This window comes from Amphiura filiformis, chromosome 13 (assembly GCF_039555335.1).
Source record: "Amphiura filiformis chromosome 13, Afil_fr2py, whole genome shotgun sequence".
Lineage (NCBI taxonomy): Eukaryota > Metazoa > Echinodermata > Ophiuroidea > Amphilepidida > Amphiuridae > Amphiura > Amphiura filiformis.
The window spans coordinates 22,563,376-22,587,013 of NC_092640.1; the positions used below are offsets into that span (position 1 = coordinate 22,563,376).

Genomic DNA, 23,638 nt, shown 5'->3' on the forward strand with positions numbered 1-23,638 from the left:
TTTGCACGCCAAATTTTGGGCAATTAAGGCCCACCACAAATTAATTTTGGTTACTATAAGTTGAATAACGGTCTTAAAATGTTCTTTCAATTGATTTTGCGCTGAATGCGAGAAGCGCGCGAAAATTTTGATTTTCATCGTTTGGAGGGGCGCAGAAAGATTTTAAAAAACCAAATGGGCAAAGAAAGTCAAGACTTTTTCACTAATTTGTCTACTGCCAAGAGAAGACATACATTATCTTAAGTTTAAATATAGAAGTAAAGAAGGAGAAAAGAGTTACATTAACCATCAACTCAAAAGGGTTCTTTTATCTGTCATTTTTTCCACATTTGTTTTGGATGTTAACATACAATTGACAGACCTGTCCTCATTTTCCTTCTTCGATGCCACGCATAGTGTTGACAGGACATATACAAGCAAAAACATCAGAAATTTGTCTGTCTGATTTTAAATACATTCGTTTTGACAATATCGGAAAGTTTTGACAACCAAATGCTGAAAACATTTCAATTGCGGTTCTTACCCACCATTGGTATCTATCTGTCTACTACTTGACAAAACTATTGCACACTTTGAGAGGATAGCGCAAAAAAGGACTATCTGCAATAGCTGCCCTTAAGTTCACATAGGAGTATACTATTCGGGTATACGGTGCACGTTTTGTATGGCATGTGAATAGCTTAACCCTAACAGAACTAGGACTCACTAAAGCTCACTATTAAAACCGCTCTGCGTGCACGGATTCCACGGGACTTGATGACGCAATCAGACCAAGTCATATATACCCAGGGAATCGTTGGCCGGGCCAACGACACCTGTGTAGCTACATGCTGGGGATCTTCTGCGTGGCATGCGAGGGGTCCGAGGTTCGAATCCGGGGGTGCCAAGTGAATTTCTTCTTCATCTCCTCTCCTCTCTCGTTCCTTCTTTCCCTTCCGAGAGCCAAAAAACCTCGGGTAGGGTTAGGGTTAGTGACCATGCATATCTTCCCTATATGCCTTCTTAACCCTAACAGAACTAGGACTCACTAAAGCTCACTATTAAAACAGTAGATCTCGCGGGCCGCCTTCACGCATAACAAGAAACTTGATGACGCAATCAGACCAAGTCATATATACCCAGGGAATCGCTGGCGGGCCAACGTCACCTGTGTAGCTACATGCTGGGGATCTTCTGCGTGGCATGCGAGGGGTCCGAGGTTCGAATCCCGGAGGTGCCAAGTGAATTTCTTCTTCATCTTCTCTCCTCTTTCGTTCCTTCTTTCCCTTCCGATAGCCAAAAAAACCTCGGGTAGGGTTAGGGTTAATATCGAACAAGGTAATTTCATAGTACCAGGTCATATAAGAGGGCACTATTCGAAAAGGCCGTATACCTGCGTATAGTCTAGTATAGTGGGAATTGTGCGTATTTGATTTTAGTGCCACGTATACCGTCCTAATTTTAAAACCAAACCATGTGTGGGTAAAAAATTTTTTAATACATGCACTATCTAATTCTGCACATAATGACACCTTATTGAATGCAATGTGACCTCAAGAAGTAAAGTTACAAGCATTTGATTAAACAAAGGTTCAGTTTTAAAATTGGCAAACTGACCTATACACACCTAGTATACTCCTATGTGAACTCAGCCTTAGACCAGACCTGTCAACCTTAGAGATCACAAAACCGTATTCTGAAACCCCAAAAGTCGTATTTTTCATTTTAAAAATCGTATTTTCAAAAATATCATGCGTAGAAGAGCTTACGTACAATGTCATACCATCCACTGTCATGACTGCAAGTGTGAGTGATGCTGAAAATCCACATTGCAAATTGCACATCGTGCATGATTTTCTCCTTTACGAGATGACTTAATGAATTCCATTTCACCAAATACTCTGGTTCCAAGGATTGCTTCCTTTGATCTTTTTTGGAATTTTGAGTTGACAAAGTCAAAGCCATATTTAAAAATGCATGCTCAAGCTGATCATGAAACTATTGTCTTTGCTGGCACTCGCTACTCAATGCATGAATGGCGGCCATTGATGATGCAGGTTACCAGTGCTTTTGAATGCAACATTTTGTTTGGTTAATATGCCTTTGTTTTCATACCAATGCACCCATCACTGATTTGCTCGTTTACGAGAATAGGCTTGTGTTGTGTCAACTTAGTCTACATTCACGACGTTTTGAAATGGGTTTTTTTTTTTTTTTTTGACAATGGTAAAAACCGTTTTTGGGCGGGGGAAAAGTACACGCCTGTATTTTTAACAAATTCCCATATGAAATAAGGGAAAAACGTACTAGTTGGCAGGTCTGATAGGCATTTCACTATTTCTGCATTCGATAATTGAAGACCGAATTAAGAATACTGACGTCCTGTCAACCAGACCAAAAATGCTGTACTTCCCAGGTCAGCAACAATCATGCAGCGCCTTTGCCCTGACGTCAGACGCAAACTAGTCTTATTATTAATTCGGTCTTCAATTATATATTGTACACATATGACATATGGCAGCTATAGCCGATAGGGCCATCTTGCAATAACCCTTCTACTTGTCATATTTGACAGATGAATGTTGAAGCTAAGTCCTACAGGTCTATTTGAACTTAAACATGATACTATCAGATCATGATTCATGTCTTGGTGAATTTCCGCTTGGTATACCTTGTCAGATAAAGGGAAGATAAAAAATTTTACTACATCCAGATAGGACAGCAAGGTTTTCCACACAGTGATATACATTATCATATCATATACCCATGGCATAGCTAAGGGGGAAGCAAAGGGGGGAAGCAAAGGGGGCAGCTTTCCCCCAGTGAGAAGTCTTGTCCCCCTCTTGTCCCCCTGTTGGATGCTGGCCATCCTGAAATTTAAGATTTTTAGCCTTTTTTGTACTTTTTAGCCCATTTTCTTTAAAGTTGGCTTGCCCCCCCCCCCTTGCCCCTTCTTTGCCCACCCTCTGAAAAAGTACTGGCTATGCTATGCACTGCATATACTCTCTGCAATCCATATTATTTCAGCTATTCTCATTATCACAGGCTTGAATAAAGGTTTTTCTATATATCCTAACCAAATTACAACCCAGTGGTTAATTGCTGCGGATACCTGCCAAGCCAACCAATAACACTTCTATTGCCTGGTTGGTAATTGAACTGAAAACCTTTCCTCAATATGTACCAAGTTGTCAGCATATATGTCAATATCCTGAAAGTCCACAATCTGTGAAAGGCTGGACTCAACTACTTATTTTGGATGATCGTTTTAAAGATACCCAGATGGACAGCTACAAAATTCTACGACTTGCCTCTTTTCTTTAAAATAAAATTGGTAGAGATCATTGGTAATTTTAGCTCCACTCTGTCCCGAGAACACAAACATGCTGTCCTCGCCACGGCTACTGGAAAGTTGCAGCAAGTTGGCGGATGGTCACCAGTTTGTTGTACCTGTAAACAACAAAAAGCCAACAGATTTATACAACGGATTACAAAAGATCCCTGCACTTGCCCCAATAAAACACTATAAATCTAATCAGCCTACATCTGGAGGACATGGTGGCTCAGTGCTTACGGCCTTGGACTCATAATCTACCACCATGTTAGCGCCCATGGGCATGGGCAAGGCGCTTTGCCTCGCTTGCCTCATCCCACCCAGGTGCAATGGGAAGCTGTTAGGGGCAGTCAGTCGTTGTACTGATGAACCCTGCACCATTTGTAGGCTGCAAACATGGTTCCGACTTATTCTAATGACGGCGTAATAAATGTGACATGATCAAGGGGAATGAGTCACATGTCGACCCTGGTCGAAAATGAGTTTTACATGTGTTTCTAAAGAGGACATAGAGCTTTCAGAAACTAAAAACCCCACGTTGATACAAATTTTCTTTGCTAAGTTATGTCAATTTATCAATTGCTGAAAAAAATATAAAACAAAAGAATTTTAACACCTTCTTTGCCAATATCTCAAAATCAATATTAGCGACATCCAACTCATTTCCCTTGATCGTGTCACAAATGTGAAGCGCTTTGAGGCTGTTTATGGCATAAAGCGCTATAAAAATATCTACATTTATTTATTCATTTGATTAACCGTCACAGCCCTGAATATCATACGGGAAATTTGCCACAATTAGCACTAAGTTACTTTGTCCAGGAGAATTTATTTCCACAGGAATTAACTAATGATGATACTGTTACTGAAACTTAAATGGCAGGCATGAGAATGATCCTTCATGAAAAAACCAGAAATGTTTAAAAAAGCCTGAAAAAGTGTGTGAAATTGCATGGGATAAAAAGAACAAAAACAGGCTGAAATTAAAAGAAAAGTGTCAAAATTTGGCTGAATTCAGGTTTAAACCTGAAATTCCTCATGCCTAAATTAGTAATAAGGACTGTCATGCATCAGCAGAGTCAAGCCCCTAATATCATACAAAGAGGTTAATTACCTACGTGAGATCAAAGGGACCATAAAGGCACTAGTAAGAAGACATGTCCACTTTGAAATAAAGCAATGTGCAGACCTGTCACATTATCTGCCTAACATATCAGACCCATATTTTTTGAGAATGTTACATTGTGGTGTAACAAAATTGATAGTTTCCTGCTGAGAGATTTGTAAAAGGCTTACGACCTGATATGTGCAATCTATCTCACAGACACTCCTGAGGAATCAATGGCTCACTTCAACCTACGGTCAACCTACATTCGCTTCCTTTTTTCTTTATTTTATTCATTTATTCAGTCATGTTTGGGACTTGGGGTCTACATGATGTTCCCTTGATTCTGCTTCTGTACTTGGTTGCACCTAATTTAAAATCTATTAACCTTAGCACCGGTAAATACCACAAAATACTATATACAAGGATAACCACTGCGCATGCATGCATCCAATGTGATGCCATGATGCAATCAGCTTAAGTCCTATACGCACGGAAACGCTGGTCGGGCCTACAAAACCACCATGGCTACCGGTCGGTGATCGTGTGCTTGGCACACGAAGGGTCTAAGGTTCGATTCCTGGGGGTACCAAGTTACTTCTTTGATCATCTTCTCTCCTTTTTTGTTTCTTCTTTAAGGGGCCGGTCATCCACCTTTACAGTATTTTTTGTGGGGCCTGAGAGCCCATCAGACGTATCAAATTGCATTCTGATATCAAATAATTTTGATTTTTTGAAATTTGGGATAATACAAATTTTATGGCAAATTATTAAAAATTTATATTTTTGATATTTAACAGTCCTCGAAATAAAATTTATAAATCTAATGATATTTACTTACTTAAAGTGTATGTAGCTGGGAGGAAAAGCTGACGATCATTTGAAAATTTTGACTTTTTGTATTAAAGATATACATTTTGTTCCCCCAAAGACCGTTTTCTAATGACTGGTATACATACCTCTTCCCAGCACTTGCTATCACCATTCAGTGACACAAACCACATGTCATTCAACCTAAATGAAATGAACACAAAACAAAATTATCAATGAACATCCGATCCAAGTCCTGGGCGCAACGAATACAGGCCCGTATACACTATTTATTTGAGGGTGCAGGACTTTTTTAAAAAGTGGACCTTTTTAGAATGAAAAGTGTGCTTGCCTAGATTTATTGTAACAGCCCTTCTTGGGCTATTAACACCTTAGCACCAAAAAGGGAACTTTTCCCCCTCTTTTGGACCTAGTGCGAACAATAGCAAAAAGTAGATGCCCCTGTATAGGCCTGATTGTATATAATCACATCACCCACAATTTGATATCAGCATGCATTACACTCTTAAATAGTCGGCTATTGATGTTGTTATGCTTCCATTCTTATTGCGTTCCCATACTGAAATGCAACACTATGTCATAGGCTTTATGTTGCGACCATGCTGATTGTAGTTCAAGACAAAATTGCAGGATTCAAGTGAGATTACGTTTGGTAGTGACGTTAATGCCTTGTATAACATGTACAGCTAGCGAAATGCGCACATACGTTACTTCCAAACTTGAGGTGAACCACAGTTTAGAGAAAAGGTTTCTCAGCATTGCAAAGTTTACTATATGCAAATATATTCTAATACCTAAATTTGCGAACCAACAAATTTAATATTGCACTGGGTGGATCAGACCATGTCACATATGGCACATGAGAAAGGAATTGTGGGATACATCAATCGACTGCTCTCCGTGACATACCTTGCATTGCCATCATAACCAGCAAATATCCACAACTTCCCATCATACACTGCTGCACTGTGTGCTGATCTGGCCGGCGGTAATCTGAAATGACAAATTTAGCAATCCATATTAATGTGACTAAAATGAAAATGAACAATTGAATACCTGAGTGGAAGAAGGGCCCAACTCCCAATTTTTTACAAAAATGAGTTAGACCCAGCATTTTATTGCCAGCAGACTGTTCTTCCTTATGTGTGAAAGATAAGCCAAAATCCACTCTCTAAATAGTCTTGCATGTACACTTAATCATGGTTTTCATGGAAGAAAGGCCCAACTCCGTGGAGTTGGGCCCTTCTTCCACAAATATAGGGTTAAAGAGGAATTTTGTTCATCCATGAAATTTGCTTTTCACTACTATAAACTTTCTTGCTAACATATTACATGAGTTCTACTTGTGCAATTATTGGTGATTACCTAATTTCTGTAGCTATTTATAACACGAAACTGGCACTTTCAGTATATTAGTGGAAGAAGGGCCCAACTCCAGCTCAGTATTAAGACCTGTACCGCGTTGCCATGGAAACATCATATATAATTTCGAATGTATGTAATATAATATTGTATGTTCATGTATTAAAGGTCCCCTGAAGATGAAAACATTCTGTCTATAAAACTTTTCCAAATATTAAGTTTTTTCTTAATATCTCAAAAACAATTTTGATGGAGTTGGGCCCTTCTTCCACTCAGGTATTCAATTTAAACATTACAAATATTACATTTTTTCAAATAGTTAAAACAAAATGTGACCTCTGCAATGATGTCATAAAGAAATATGAATTATCTATGATTTAGATGGTAAAAAGACATAATGTACATTGCACAAGTTATCCATGTTTCCTTTATACCGTAAAACCTCATCTACAAGCATATAGAGTGCTTCTGATGAAAGCTAAATTAATCCAGGTGCCATTATGGTGTTTGAGCAAATAAATGACAGATCCAAGCATATACGAACAAATATTATTGTAAGACCAATCTTTTGTATTGGCATATTTATGCTATATAGTTTCGTATGAAATTAACTTTCATCAAAAACACTATATATGCTTGTAGATGAGGTTTTACGGTATAAAGGAAACATGGATAACTTGTGCAATGTACATTATGTCTTTTTACCATCTAAATCATAGATCATTCATATTTAACATAGTCCAAATTCATGCTCTTAATGCCTGTGGCAACACCAGAATTTTTTCAGGGAAAGCATTGGGTGAATTTCAGGGGGCAAGATTCAACACATTTTGTGCAAAATGCTACAAAAAGTAAGAATTTTCATAATTTGGGTTTTTTTACTGGGGACATAAGTTCTAACGTGGAAAGGGGGCATTTGTAACCACTACAACTCCCCCAGCTAAATTACAACACTGACTTCACAATAAACAAACAGGGCAAATAAATAAAGGGCAAATCATTCCACTGTGATCTGTGAGACTCGAACCCGCAATCTAGGGGGGGCACTTCCATGACAGATATGCATCATGTGCCTCGGGATAGACCCCTTTTTCAAACCGGCTTGTACCCAATGACCCCCTTTTTGTGTTATGGTCCTACCCCTTTAAAAAATTCATGTACTCAGTGACCCCTTTTTCTATTTCCTGCTATACCCAAAGACACCCCTTTTAATTCCCAAATTTAGGTGGTATTTGTATTCTCCTCCAGAAATAATGAGATTTTTCACATTTCCAAGGTGGCCAAGTTGTTTTTACGCAGTTTGGCACTTATTTATGTGAACTTAATGATACTCTTTTGGCAATCCTGTACTCAATGACTCCCATTTTACTTTTTGTTACCACAATGACCATCCTTTTTTCAAAGTTTCATACCAAATGACCCCATTTTTATTCAGGTTGTGTACTGAATGACCCCATATTTTTGTAATTGTACATTTGACCTGAATGCCCCCTACTTTTACCATGGCCGAGGCACATCCCTGCCATTTCAGATAGGGAGTGCCTCCCCCGGGCCGCAATCTAGGGTGTGTGAGATGAATGCTTTATACATTTTGTAGCCTATGCAACTGAGCTGGTTGATTTTTCATTACCCTATGCAACATCGTATTTTTCACATTTGCAAATGCCATAAATTCTGACTGATATTTGATAAAAGAAGGCAGATTATCTGTAATAAGGAAAAGTGCAATCATTAGTCATTTAATGTCCCCATAAATGTGTGTCCTAAGAGAGCTCATTAACTAATTTATGTGTCTCTAACATAAGATCAAGTTTTTCTGATTAAATTGTAACCCGAACATTAGCTGGTTAATGAGGCATTACATGAGCTGTCTGCTGTAGCTTTCCTATAGGGATCTAATATGGTTACATCGAGTGATGACAACAATATGAGCTCTATGCTGCAGAAAAATTACTGGAGCACAAATAAGTCCCAGTAGTTTTTATCCCCGCCGATATGTTGCTATGTTTCTCACATATTCGCAAGGGCCAATAGACCTTTTGATCGGTTTGGAAATTAATCAGAAAGATGTCAGTTGCGTTAAACAAAACACCACAACCAATCACACACTTGCAATAGCGTGTATTGATGTCCACTGCATGGTCGCCAGAAATTGATTGGTTGAATATATTTTGATGGTCGCGCATGACTGGTGTTTTTTCGTACATGTACAAAGTCCTGAGAACGTCAATTGTTATATAGCGTTGTGTGTAGGAAAATACACGTAACGTGTGAACATTCCAAATTTGTCTTGTGCACTTCATGGAACAATTGACCCGCATTATTTGATACTGATGTCTTTGTTTTTTCATGCTCTATCTGATCATTCATTCATACATTCTCTAACCCAATTGCTTGATTTTGATCAACAAAACAAAAACAAAAAAAAAACAAGATATCCCAGCTAAGTTAATTATCCACTAGATAGCAGATATCCTAGAAAATGTCAATGTCTTCCATAGGTGGAATTGGAACATTTCCCCCACCCCCATTCCAGCCGGAATTCACATAAATGGCAATGTCTTCCATCCCCATACGGTCTTCCCAGCCGGAATCTATACTAAAAATGCCAGCCGGAATTGGAATTTTGTTTTTTCAAATGTATTCCATAGGGGTGTGTGGAATTCATCTGGAATAGCCCAATACAACAGAGACATGTGCAGCATCCTGAATCCAGATGAAGATTTAGAAGGTCTGTGAAACATTAGTAGCATACAATTTGTGTTGAGTAGAATTGTAAACAAACAAACAAATACCGACGATTCTCATCCCTATCTTTTCCAACAGGCAACATGGTGATAAACCCCAGCGATAACATTAGAACATAATTGTGGTTTAAATAACTTTGCGGTTGTCTGTGACTGTATGGTAATCCTCTGTGATCAGCAAGCATGTAACCAGGATTTATTTGGGGGCTGATATTGAAAAAGTGGACTTTTTTCAAAATTTGGACCTTTTTGGACTTGCGGGCGGATTTTGAAAAAGTGGACTTTTTTTCTTCAAAATTTGGACCTTTATAGGCCATATTTTTTCAATCTTATGCACCCTTTCACTCTAAATAACTAATTATAGTAATTAAAACACTTGTTTGACCATTAACACAATCATTTTGTAAGTTCACTGATGTCAAATTACCACCATTTTTTAAGTAGATGTACTAAGTACATGAAAATCCAACAATCTTTACCAATTTGACCTCCAATGACCCCTGTTGAGCTTGGAATGACAAACCCCACTCCTGCCCACCACCCTACTCTTTCCATACCCCAGCGCTACCCTGACCCCAGCCTTAACCGTACCCTACCCTGACCATGACCCTAGCCCCACCCCAACCTACACACTCCCTACTTCTACACCCACCTAACCCTACCCACCCCTACCCCACCCCCATAAATCTTACTCTCCCCATACATCTATGCCCCAAGTTTGCTTGCAAGGAGGTGTGAACTGTTCACATGACAGGAGAGCATTTTATTGAAACTTAATTTGACCATGACCTTGAAATGCCCTTCAAATTATGTGACTTATAACACCATAACACGAAGACCCACATATTACATATATACCCCAATTTTGCTCAGTATGGCGCATATTAGGGGGCATGAGGGCAAATTCCCCAGTCAGAAATCTTGCCCCCTTGCCCCCAGTAATTTCACCTTTTTTGCTGTAATTTTTGCATAAAACTTGTTGATTTTGCCCCCCTGAAATTCACTCTTTGCACCTCAATCCCCCCTCCCCGAATAAAATTCCTGGCACTGCCACTGATTTTGCCTTGCAATGAGATTTGAACTCTTCACTGGCTATCATTTTATTAAATCTTCAATATTGCTATCTCATACATCCATACAAATTTACAGCCATATAGGCGGAAAGGTGATTACAAAGTCTCTACCTATGGCGAGACAACCTATGGTGAGACAAACAAAAATACAGAGGAAACTTTAAATGGATCTGTCCTCAAAGTGTCCAGTCTAATTCAAATTGGAAAATGGTGATCAGAATAACAACCCCAAACAAGCCTACGACAAAATGTACAGACTCTTGAAACGTCATTTACAACTATGTCAATCATGAAAATGACACGATAGAAACCTAAAATGAGTCATTTTGTAGTAAGTTTCACTACAAGTTTCACTGCAGTATAAAAACAATGCCTAGAGCACGCTGAAGTGGTAAGACATGAATGTTTAGCTTTTACATCATGCATATCACACTGTGAGTTAGACCTAGACTACAATGCAACATCTTGTAAAGTTCCGTATCATACTATGAGAACTCTTTGGGCAAAATTAGGTATCTGCACTTCCAATGAAATAGCCAACCGCTTTGGTTTTATTTTACTTGTGGAATGACCCCAGTCCAAAATTTCATGATATATACACCTTTTGAAACAACTTGAAACTCCCAAATGATTCAATTTCAATTAAATCATAAATGAAAAAGTTGTGGCAATGAAAATATTTTAATTGAACAGATACACAAGTAACCCAGGATGAGTACAGCTAGCACATGAACAGAACTCTTTTTACTCAATATGGCAACACCTCACCTGCTATAGAGCACTAGAGCTACAGCATGAAAATAACTTGACATTTTAAACATCCACATTTAGTGAAGCCATCAATCAAAATGACTCATTTGTCATGTTTTTGAGCAAAATCCTTTCTTAATTCCCCTATTTAATAGTCTTACCTGGCCAGGCTACAAATCCTATAGAAATGGGACTTTATGGTTCCTGAGCTATATTTAATATGTTCACATATATTTAATATGTTCACATAGATTTAATATGTTCACGTAGAAGAGCAGCAAAATTTTTTTGACAATACTAAGCTACATTTTATGGTGGTACTACACTGCCTGATCAATTTTGTGACTAATTTTGCATTTTTCTCATAAAATTACTACACACTGGTAACAAAAGTTATGTATATTATAGGGGCAAGGAATCCAATTACTTCACTGAAATTTCAGTGATTCAAGACAAGTGGTTCATTATATATGTTAAGAAATGAGGTATACTCTAGCGGTACCTCTTTTCTTATCATAAATAACATACCACTTGTCTTGAGTCACTGAAATTCCAGTGTAGTAACTGGATTCCTTGCCGCAATAATATACATAACTTTTGTATGTAGTACCACCTATTAGTAGCAAACATATTGATAGCAAATTGTTTTTCCTCTTGCATTTGCTTAGAAATGACAAATCATCTTTGGCAGGATTTGAACCCAGGACCAGTGTTATAGCTTCTAATTCACCACAAGTACTGTAATCCAGGGCCATAGCAAGGTTGAAAATATGGGACAGTCACCACAAATGTGGGTGGCCGAATACAATGTCAACTAGATGGACCGCGGTTCTCGGATGTCGCGGTTTTGCGTCGACCGTGATGCCTCCACCAAAGGGAGTGATGTGGCACGTACTCACAAGTTGATACAAAGCTGGGTGACCTCGGATGACCCCAAAATGACCTTCCAAATATTTGGCTCTAAATGTTGACTGTACCCACCAAGTTTCATGTACGTATGACAGTTTTTACTAATTTGACCTCAGATGACCCCAAAATGACCTCCCAAAAAGTTGGCTCTAAATGTGACTGTACTCACCAAGTTTCATGCACATATGATAGTTTTTACTAATTTGACCTCAGATGACCCCTGGGTGACCCCAAAATGACCTCCCAAAAATTTGTCTCTAAATGTGACTGTACTCACCAAGTTTCATGCCCATATGATAGTTCAAACTAATTTGACCTCAGATGACCCCTGGTGACCCCAAAATGACCTTCCAAAAATTTGGCTCTAAATGTTGACTGTACCCAATACGTTTTATGCCCATCCAATAGTTTTTACTAATTTGACCTCAAATGACCTCTGGTGACCCCAAAATGACCTCCCAAAAATTTGGCTCTAAATGTTGACTGTACCCACCAAGTTTCATGCCCATTAGATAGTTTTTACTAATTTGACCTCAGATGACCTCAGGTGACCTTGACCCACTAACCAATACAAACTTGTTCTGCCTGGGGTTAAGATGCACCCACCCACCAAGTTTGAGGAACATGCAACCCCTAGTCTCTGAGAAAAGAGGTAAATAAGGAAAATGAGCCCCTTGACCTCAAATGACCTTTTACCTCAGTATATGACCTTGAACCTCACCCAAAAAAAAGTAGCCAGAGTTTTTGACCATGACCCACCTATCCTGAAAATCTGAAGTCAATCCGCCCATCCATGCCCGAGATATGGCATCCGGACGGAAGGACGGAAGCACGGAAGGACGGATGGACGGAAGGACGGACATTGCAAAAACAGTATGCCTCGCGGTGGAGGCATAAAAATGAAAATAAAGAAAAACATGACAAATTTCTCAAAAAGTGGGGTGGCTGAATGACCTCCCTCCCTGTGGTTTAATCCGATTGTCATCATACCAACTGGATCACGCTTTTGACTCCTGAACCACTATCAAAGTGATCACCACATAAAGTCTATGGCATGTAGCATAGTTCCAAAAGGTTACGTAATCACTTCACTGGCAAATAGCCACCCATCAACTCATCATTTTGCACAGGAATTTTCTCCCAGCAAGGTCAAGATCTTGAGATATTTTGGTTACAGGTTGATAGTCCAAAGGGTCATTGGTCCGAAACCCAATAACTTAGTTATTAACCCTAACCCTTAACTTAACCCTAACCTGTAACCTGAGCCCTTATCCTAACCCTAAACATAACCTGAGCATTAACCTAACCCTACCCCTAATGCTATAACCTAACCCTAACCTCAAATGTCCTAGACCTTAACTTGAACCTAGTAGGCAGTTCCCATAATTATAGTGAAATGATTATACTACCACCGTGACCACTATCCCATCATTCCAAAACCCACTCAGTCCTCATCTTCTGGCTACATTGGTATTGTATGACCCACTTGGTCCAAAAGGTAATATTCTTGTATTGGGTAGTGAATTGAATTTTGGAAAACCACTCTTTAATTATATTCAAACGAGAGGTGAACCTCACTATTTCCAGGTTAGACAATGCGGTCTGATTCCTGGATTTCTAGACCTGAACTTTTATACACTGAGCTGTGAATGCAAGGAAGCCTGTGGCATTAAAGCATATCAGTTCGGGGGCACTGCTAATTCAAAGACGTCTCTGATATCAAAGACTCTTCAGTGCCGAGACACCTGGCAGTATCATAATTCAGAGACGTCTCATAAATCACATACTCCCTAGTCTCAAAACCCAGCCGCAAACGATATTAGTAAATGGTGGTGAACGTGAACCGCGTAGCGGGAATAATTTTATGTAGTAGGCCTAATCAGGGTTGTAGCTAGCCCAAGTTGAGTGCCTGCTAATTTTACTATCCAATTCATGAATTAAAGGGCAGGCTCGGGGTACACTCTTTATAGTAAACGTGAGAAATCGGGGAATTCTAAAAAAAAACATTTGTTGCTCTTTTTCATAACTTTGAGCTCAAATGCTGCAAAATAACTTTGCTTCCTCGAAGACATTTTGCAGACTTTCAATTCTCCGTACACATCAAAACTCAACATGTGGTGATGAATGCACGAAAACTTTTACATTAATATTTCATAGAGTATTAGGCCTAGGCCTATACATGAACTGCAACATTATATGGGGAGTAGTAAATTAATTGTTCAGGCCCCGACTCATGGAAACAATTTCAACCAATACCAAGAAGAAACTAGATACATTTTTATTCACTATTTCATTAAAACTTTTTTATTTCCTAAAATTATTATCATCGTTATTATTTACAGGGCGTTTCTAGATTCCGAGACCGCCGGGGCTGAGGTGAACAAAATGTCAAAATGTTGAATATCGGCGCGGCAGCGCCGCTTAGGGTTGTCTGAGGGCGACGTGCCCCTCACCACTCAATTAGACAAATTTTTTTTTCAATGTGAAGGCCCCAATGGAGCCATTTTGTGCAACATTTTTATTGGTTATTTTCGAGCATGTACTTTTTACAGATTTCGACTGAGCCATAAATTTTAGTTTTCAATGAATACTTGTGCTCAATAACTCCTACAATTCAGCCTAAGTGTAGCCTTTTTGTTTTAACGCAAGGGGTGCTTGAGGGAGATCTGCTATAATAGGCCTATAGGCACATATCTATGAAAGATATGCCTGTAATTCATAACAAATTTCCTGCGGACCTGACTTCTGGGCCGCAAATGTTATGGGTATGAACCTGCTCAATTAGGCCTATGTGGATACTTGCAAGTTAGCCTTTTTTTGACGGAGAAGGGTACCTGAGGGGGATGTGCTCCCTCAGAAGTTGGGGAACTTTAAAAAAAATTAATGAAAGGCACAATAAAGTCATTTTGTGTAAAAGTTTACACTTATTTATTGGTATTATTTTCGGCATAATAGATTTCAACGGACCCGAGTTGTGAGGGGAGATATCCTCAAACTAAAAGCCAACATTTGCATTAGGCCCCTATTATTAACTTATTTTTCCGACCATCATGATTAAGCATAGCCTATAGGCCATATAATCATGTCATGATAATGCATAATATGTATTTTAGAACGGATTTCCAGTGGATGCGATTTCCGTGTCACAAATTCCAAGCATGAACATATGATGCGCAATTATAACTCAGAACGTACTTTTCTTCTATTCTTCCTTGTTTTCTTTCCACATTTCTGCCTTTCTTTTGCCTAAAAATGCCCGGACATTGAAATGAGCCTGGGTGGCTGTGGCAAAACAAAATTTTCATTCCAGTTTCGCTAATATTTTGTGCCGATTTTTGTAACATTTTCGTCCCGGTATTGGTATTATTTTATATTTGTTTTCAGTTTTCGGGATATCTTTCAATTTTTGGGAAATTAGACTGAAAAAGTAGGCCTTTTCCTTTTCCCTCCCTTTTCCGCCCCTTCGATTTTGTAGGGGGCATTGTCTATATACCTTACTTCCCTACTGGCTTTGCTCAGGCCTGTACGCAGAAGGGGGGGCGGGTGTGGCAAAAGAAAAATAGGTTTTTAATGCTTTTTTAGTCAAAAAGGTCCAAAGTTTTGGGTAGAAGGTCCACTTTTTACAAAATCGCACCACCCCCTGGAAAAAGGTCCACCGTCAGCACCCCGCTAAAAGAAATACTGCGTACAGGCCTGGCTATGCCACTGCTCTGTCACTCCCCTTCCTCTTCCCTCCCTCTCTTCCCTCTCCTTTCTCTCTCTGTCTAGCTCTTTTTTTAAGACCCGGGGCTGCAGGCCCCAAAGCCCCACCCCCTGGGCACGCCCCTGATTTACCGTAATTTGTTGATCTATTTTGATCCACCTTATCATAACATAACCCCACCCCTATTAATAAAATACAAGTGTCCATATTTATCCGAATTCATCCCATGCACGTGTGCAAGAAGAGTCAGGCCACGAGGTTAGGCCTGAACGTTTCCGTATGGGCCTACCATTTTCCCCCCAGAAACTCCCCAGCCTACTAGAGTGCAACTTCTCAGTCAGGATGAGGGCTGAAGTTGACACTCTTTTTCGGAAACATGATTTGGAGTATGTCAAATTAATGAAGACATTTTTTTTCATACAAAAACATTTGAAATGTTTAATTGGTTGAGTAGGAGAATTTTTGGAAATTTGGAAGAATTTTGAAAGATCTTAAAGTTATGGTAAATAGATACTTTTGAGAGCCTGAGAATAAGGTGGTATCATTGGATGGTTCATTTAATTAAAGAAAAAATTGGTATGCATGTTTGAAGTAATACTGCTAAGTTTCGAAAGATAGAAGTGGTATTAGTTTTCTTCAACATGACCAAATAAAGCTATACTACTATTCTAATTCATAAGATAAAAGTGGTATATTTTGGTAAACACATATACTTCCCTTAAACATGTTTAAGAAAGTAGTGTTTTTTATATATATAATCTAGGTATCATAAATGATTCGTAATTTTGAAAAGTTTCACATGATGAGACATATTTTGGATATTTTAATTTATAAATTTACCCCCTTCTTGGTTTTGATTTTGGAACTGGAGGCAGGTTCCGTCCAGGGTCCGTTATCTTTTTTATTTCATTTTTGAACATATTTTTGAAAAGGTGCCGCCAGCGTGCCGCCACAATGCGTGCCAAAAATCGCTCGATATCCCCCTCTTTGACTGGCAAAAATTCCTTGTCCCTCATTTTTGCCTTGCCAAAATATTCACCCCCCATGAATTGGGATTTTTTTACTTCAAAACGTTGGATTTGGGCCATAAATGGCTCGATTTTGCAATCTAAGTATTTTCTGAGACCATTTGTCAGAATTTGCACAGATAGATATGATGTTTGCACAGATAGATATTTGCTAAACATAGGAAAGCATATTCCGATACACTCACCTTCGTTCCGATGTGCTGCATCTGGCGCCGAACTGTCAAAAAAGCACGACGTATGTGATATCACAGACCCCCGTATGTGAAATCACTGACCCGTCTTTGATATCAGAGACGTCTTTGAATTAGCAGTGCCCCCGAACTGATATAGAATCCTAACCAGATTTCTCCCACTTCCCTCATAGCCAAATACATGACAGTCAATATGTTCACTGATTGACACATCAATAAATGAATGCCCTAATACATGTCATGACCAATTGCAATCAATTACTGTTGATAAATCCATAATCCCATATCTAATTTTTACATTTGAGTTGGCATTTTCCAGATCATTCTACACATTGCTACATTTACACATTATGTCATCACTCGGATGACATAGTGGCATATCACGAAATGTCCGTTTTGAGATATTGTTAGGAAATATGATTCAAGTTAAGGATCTGTGTCAAGTTTTTTTTCAACGTTTGGCTAAACATTACATTTTTAACTTATTGTGCAAAAATAGCTTAAGAGCAGTAACAAAAGTTTACATATAATTCCCATCTATTTTGATTCTGATCCATTCACACTTAGTGTTTTTCATATTGTATTTATAGAAATGTCCGATTTACTTACATTAAGTCACACTAAGTGAATTGCACAAATAATGTAGCACACATAATGTTTGTCATACCATAAAATCAAATATGACATAGCAGGATATTTTGGATTTCAATGTGTTAAGAAAACTGACTACAGTATTACAAACATGTCTTGAGTCATTTAATCAGGTTAATCAAAGGTTCCTATGCATGCAGTACATAACCTGCTGAATGGGGAAGTGAGTTGGAGCAGCGGTTGTTCCCTCGCCTTGTACCACTGGAGTCCCGGGTTCAAGCCCCGGCCATACCCAAGGACTGCATGTTGTACTTGGTTTATTCCGATCCATGCTCGCTCTCGCAAGTTTTCTCTGGGATCTCCAGTTTCCTCCTGCTTTGAAGAGTTTTTATATTTATGTATTTTGCCCTTTAATTATTCAAAGTATAAGCAAACTGGCATCATATCATGATAGGTAAATTCTTGCACACTTGTGCATGGAAGAAATTTGATCAGGTGTTGGCATTCTTCTGCAAAATAATCCCTTTTATATTGACAAAAATAATGCCTTGGCAAAAATTTAGGTCATCATCCATGTGTACACAGTCATGAGGTCATGATGTCGGTCTCACCACTAGATCTCAAATTTATTCATCTGTAAGGACACCGTTCTACAAACCCAGCATATAATATGTACATCCATAGAGTGACCTTTGCATGTGTTGGGTACAAAACTCAACCTCCAAAAATAGAGGTCACATTTTGAGTTATGGTTTTTGAATTGAGTTTCTTGAACTGTGCCATTGGAAATGAGAATAATTTTGTCCACATTACATAGATGATTTCTATTTAAAAAATGTTAATTTGGTCCACTTTACGTGACAAAAATTACAACTTTTTTTGGCCTCAAACAAAATAAAAATCAGGCCTTGCCATCTTATTTTAAAGCTAGACGAGTTGTCAAATCTTTTACTTGTTGTATGTAGTGGTCGAGTCACTCTCTTGGTCTAAAGATAATTAATTCATACCATTATGAACCACATACGCACTACTGACAGAATCTCTTTCATTTTCACGGATTAAGGCTAAAATTTATTACATTAAATCAAATGAATACATTGAAAGTGCTGAAACTTGAATGTAAGTTGGATTCAATTTTGGGTGATCATGGTGGTTTACAGTGAATAGGTTCGCATATTTATAGTGTCTATGGCGAGTGGAAAATTGCTCACTAGAAATTGAGTTTGGGCGAGCGGTGGAGAGCGAGATTTCCCACACCTTTCATCATCTCCTCCTGCTCTTGGCAAAAGTAAAAAAACAACAGCAAAATCTGTACAAATGTAGTATCAAGTTGGGGTCAACTCTTCTTCTATGTCAAAAGGAAATTTTTAATACCAACTGGATGTCAAATCCAATTGCACATGTCATGCTGAAAGCGGTCTTAGATTTATGTAAATCATATTACTTATTTTTGTTCAATTATTTTGATACAGGTGTGTGTTAAAAATATATTGATACCTTTATACATCTCATGTAGTTACAACATACCCCTGACAACAACAGCATTAATTTGTTCTGGCAACATAAAATTAGCCCCTTCCAGAAATGTAATACACTTTAATTTCTTAGGTCTATTTGTGTTTCACATTATGAGCCCTAATTTCATCAACATGAAGCCCCTTGCAATCTGTTGACAGCTGTACTCTCTATATCTACCCCTTCCACATACTAAAGCCTGATGCATACTGCATTACTGCAGCATAATCCAATTTAATTCAACTACAGTCACCACACACTTCACCCTGACAGGACCACCTAGATTAGGCTTTAAAAAAGTATTCTATGCAAGTAGTAGGTCTAATTTCCTCATGAGTGAACAAGTTATACTTAGTTTGGCTTATAATTGGCGCAGACTCATAACACCATGGACTGATAATGTGATATCAGAGTGATATAGAATCATTAGTTGAGCACAGCACCTACCCTACTTGCACTTTATGTAATGTGTGACTGGTCCAAATTGGAACTTCACCGACATGGGCAGTAACAAAAATCTTTCATGGTTTTAGACCTATGCAGATGATAACATGTAGGCTTATTCAAGTGACACGCCTCCTGAGTTTCCCCAATGATAACATGTAGGCTTATTCAAGTGACACGCCTCCTGAGTTTCCCCAAAACCAATCGGAAGGGTGCGATTGTTGCATCCAGGTTGAACAAAATCAACTTTCTACAGTGACCAGAAAATAACACTGCACAACCAAAATATCATTGCGGATGTCCAACACATTTAGCCGTTTTCATGAGAGTATACATCGGGCATTATGACCGTACAATATTATTACCGAGTGTCAGCTTCTCATAGACAATAACAGTGAAATGTGACACCTAAGCTGTCTACAATATGAACCATAGACCCACGCCTATATAACAGACACATATTGCTTACAGTTAGTCCCATCTCTAACTGGCATGGACATTATGTGAAACACTTCTTTATTCCCGAGTAATCAGTAGAATTGGCTGTTTTTTACATTTTGAAAGAATGATCCAGCTCTCAGCTTACTATTCCCTAGTATGAACTAGAGCTGACATTCTCTCCCAGGCCTGTGGCCAATCATTATCATTATTATTTAATTGTTTGTTTGTTTGTTTGTTTATTTTGGGGGGAGGAGGATGGTGTGGTGCACAATAAACATCATGAATACCCCACAAAAATGATCTGCTTAAGGTGGTACTACACCCCTCGATAAATTGGTGTCTATTTTTGCATTTTTCTCAAAAACTAATAACACAGTGGTAACAAAAGATATGTATATTATAGGGGCAAGGAATCTAATTACTACACTGGAATTTCAGTGACTCAAGACAAGCGGTTTGTTATTTATGATAAGAAAAGAGGTACCGCTAGGATGTACCTCATTTCCTATCATATATACTGAACCGCTTGTCTTGAGTCACTGATATTTCAGTGTAGTAATTGGATTCCTTGCCCCTATAATATACATAACTTTTGTTACCGGGGTGTTATTATTTTTTGAGAAAAAATAGTCTCAAATTTACCACAGGGGTGTAGTACCCCCTTAAGTTCTTTAGAATATTCTACACAGAAAGTACAATTTTCATGATAAGAACCTTCTCAAAACAAACCTATATTTTCAATAGGCCTACATAAAAGTACTGAAAATATCAATTTTCCCACTCTAAAATTCACTTTGCAAACAATATCCCCTCCCCAAAAAAATACCATCCTGGCGATGCATTTGTTTGTCTAATTGACCAAAACTGATCTCCATCTACACTTCTATCATCTATCTGCTCAAGATCAAAATGGACCTTGTTTAAATGGTTGATCCATGGGAGACACACTTAAGTCCTGATGGCTCTGTGCTATATTTGCTTATTTAATCATGTCCAATTTGTATTTCTAACAGGTTTTCTTTGTGACAGGTGCATAAATGTGACTCCATCACAATAGTACATTTCACATATCATACCACTCTAATACCAGCAACCTGTATATCCAATATTGCAGTCTAGTTTCTCAATTAGAATCCAAATGTTACACATATGCATAAAACAGGTTCAGCCAAAGGACACTGCTGTAATAAGACATTTTATATGTATGCAAATAACCCTATGCAAACGATGCCTACTACACATCACTTACCAAGTAATTCACAGAAATCTTATGATAAAAATCTGAAGCAATTTTGTGAAATTATTCCAGTTTTATTAATAGTGACGACATGCAAAAAACATTCAATAATAACATATATTGAATTTGGTAATTTTTTTGACAATATCAAAAATCTGCTATTTTTAGCAATCAAGCAGTTTTGCAATTCCATAAATGGAAAATGTCACATAGCAATTTTCTCAATGAGAGACAATTGTCTGCTATCATCATTTGGAATGGTGGCTAAATCTGGGGCATTCCATCATTGGATATGAGCCATGGATAAAGGAACACTGCTAATGTTTCTGCCATCTAGTACCTTAAATTGTAGGACTATGTGAATGTGTTCAAGGGGAGGAGATGGTGCAATGTTACCCTCCGACTGGTGGAAACCAAACATTCATATCAAATAAGACTGTATATGACAATTAAATTATATACCCAAAATATGTTGTTGTTGTTTTTTGTTGGTTTTTTGGAAGGGAATATATTTCAGCAAAATCCTCTAAAATCAATAAAAATATTAATATTCCAAGCCCACTTTGAAGCTATTCCAAAAATATTTTTTCTTAACTCAATGAAATGTTTCAACCCTACTTTGAAGTTGTTACAGAATGCACCTTTGACATTTTAAAATAACTGTGATGAATGTACAAACATAACTCAATATTAAACTTGGAGTACAGTCTTTCAAGTCCATCATCTCATTCCATACATATTGAGTCATCGCAAACAAAATCAGAAGTACCGGTATGTTACTAAATTTGATTCCAAGATGACCAGAAGAAATGATGAACTTCCTTTACATTAAAGAAACTCTGATGAATGTACAGATATAATTAATATTTAACTAGGAGTATACAAGTTCTACCAATTCCATCATCTCTGCCCATTGACATTATTGAGTCATCATATGTGGTTTCATCAAACAAAATTACATGTATACCAGTAAATTTGATTCTAAGATCAATTTTTTTTTGAGCAGGTATTAATTTCTGGCAAAATTCTCTGAACACAATGAAAAATTCCGAGCTCACTTTGAAGCTATCCCAGAAATAAATTTTGACATTTTCTAAAATCAATGAAAAGTTGCAACCCCACATTGAACTTGTTTCAGATGCTCCTTTAACATTGAAGAACCTATAAACTATGATGAATGAACAGATATGTTAATATTTAAGAGAATACTGTCATCAGCTTCTATCAATTACCAGTTCCATCATCTCTGTCCATTGACATTCTTGAGTCATCACACGTGTTGACATTGAGCAAAATGAGACCTATGTCCCTAAAAGTGATTCTAAGATACGACCAAAATAAGCTCCAAAATTCCTTTATATTTCATTATTGATTGCAACTTTGAAATAGTCATATCTCTAGAACCACTGGTCCAATTTTAGTCAGATTTTCAATAAAATGTAGCATATTAAATAGGTAAGAATATTACGAGACAAAATAAAAATTGATTTTGCATGACAAGTGACTTAATTTACTTGACTGTGTCACATATAATTAATGTAACACCATGTCACCACGGTAGACATAGTGGTTACTTCGGTATGATCAAACACATCTCAGTTATGTGCATAGATGTGATACTACTCCCCATTCCAGAAAAATACAGAACTAATTTTTTTGGATTAAAAAATATTATCCTGTTTTGCCAAATGAAACATAGCTAAATTATCCTAATCCTTTAGTTAGTCCTAACTGGCAATAAAAGTCAAATTTCAATGTTTGGTCAATTTTTGGAAGTAAGGGCCAAAAACATGAATTTTTAGGGTGTTTTTCGATCTTTTTCGTATTCTGTGACAATCACGGCCAAAGACTTGAACAAAGACTAATTTCAAGTTATGCATTCTATTTTTTGGAAAACACATTTTCTAATCTTTTTCATACCCAATTAGCAAACATTACATATAATATTAACATTATGAGCCAACTCTTACCCTATACTCAAGATTTTGAATGCTTAGACTTGTGCCAAGTCTTACAATTTTGTGCCTACAATTGTAAGAAAACATGCAAAATTGCATGTTTTTGGACCATTTTCCCTCAAATTGCAAACATATGAAAATTTGCCTTTTATTGCCAGTTAGGACTAACTAAAGGATTAGGATTTAGCTATGTTTCATTTGGCAAAACAGGATAATATTTTTTAATCCAAAAAATTAGTTCTGTATTTTTCTGGAATGGGGAGTAGTCTTTTATTAACCTTTCTTGTTTTCAATAATTGCCACTTTTTGCCCATTAATTCTCCTTCATTTTATATTGAGCTGTCAATTGGCCTTATGACTGCTTCATTATTGTTTGCGAAATAAAGTTAACATCTTTGACAAATTTATTGCTACATGACCATTATGTTCATCTTTAAATT

General features: G+C 37.7%; 1 protein-coding gene across 1 annotated transcript in view; it reads right to left on the reverse strand.

Annotated features, from left to right (window-relative positions):
* LOC140168126 (leucine-zipper-like transcriptional regulator 1) overlaps positions 1 to 23,638 on the reverse strand; it is a 140,346-nt gene that overhangs the window by 39,814 nt on the left and 76,894 nt on the right. Inside the window, 4 exon segments of the mRNA XM_072191435.1 lie at positions 3,291 to 3,372; positions 3,375 to 3,429; positions 5,378 to 5,432; positions 6,159 to 6,242. Coding sequence (XP_072047536.1) covers positions 3,291 to 3,372; positions 3,375 to 3,429; positions 5,378 to 5,432; positions 6,159 to 6,242 — 276 coding nt within the window.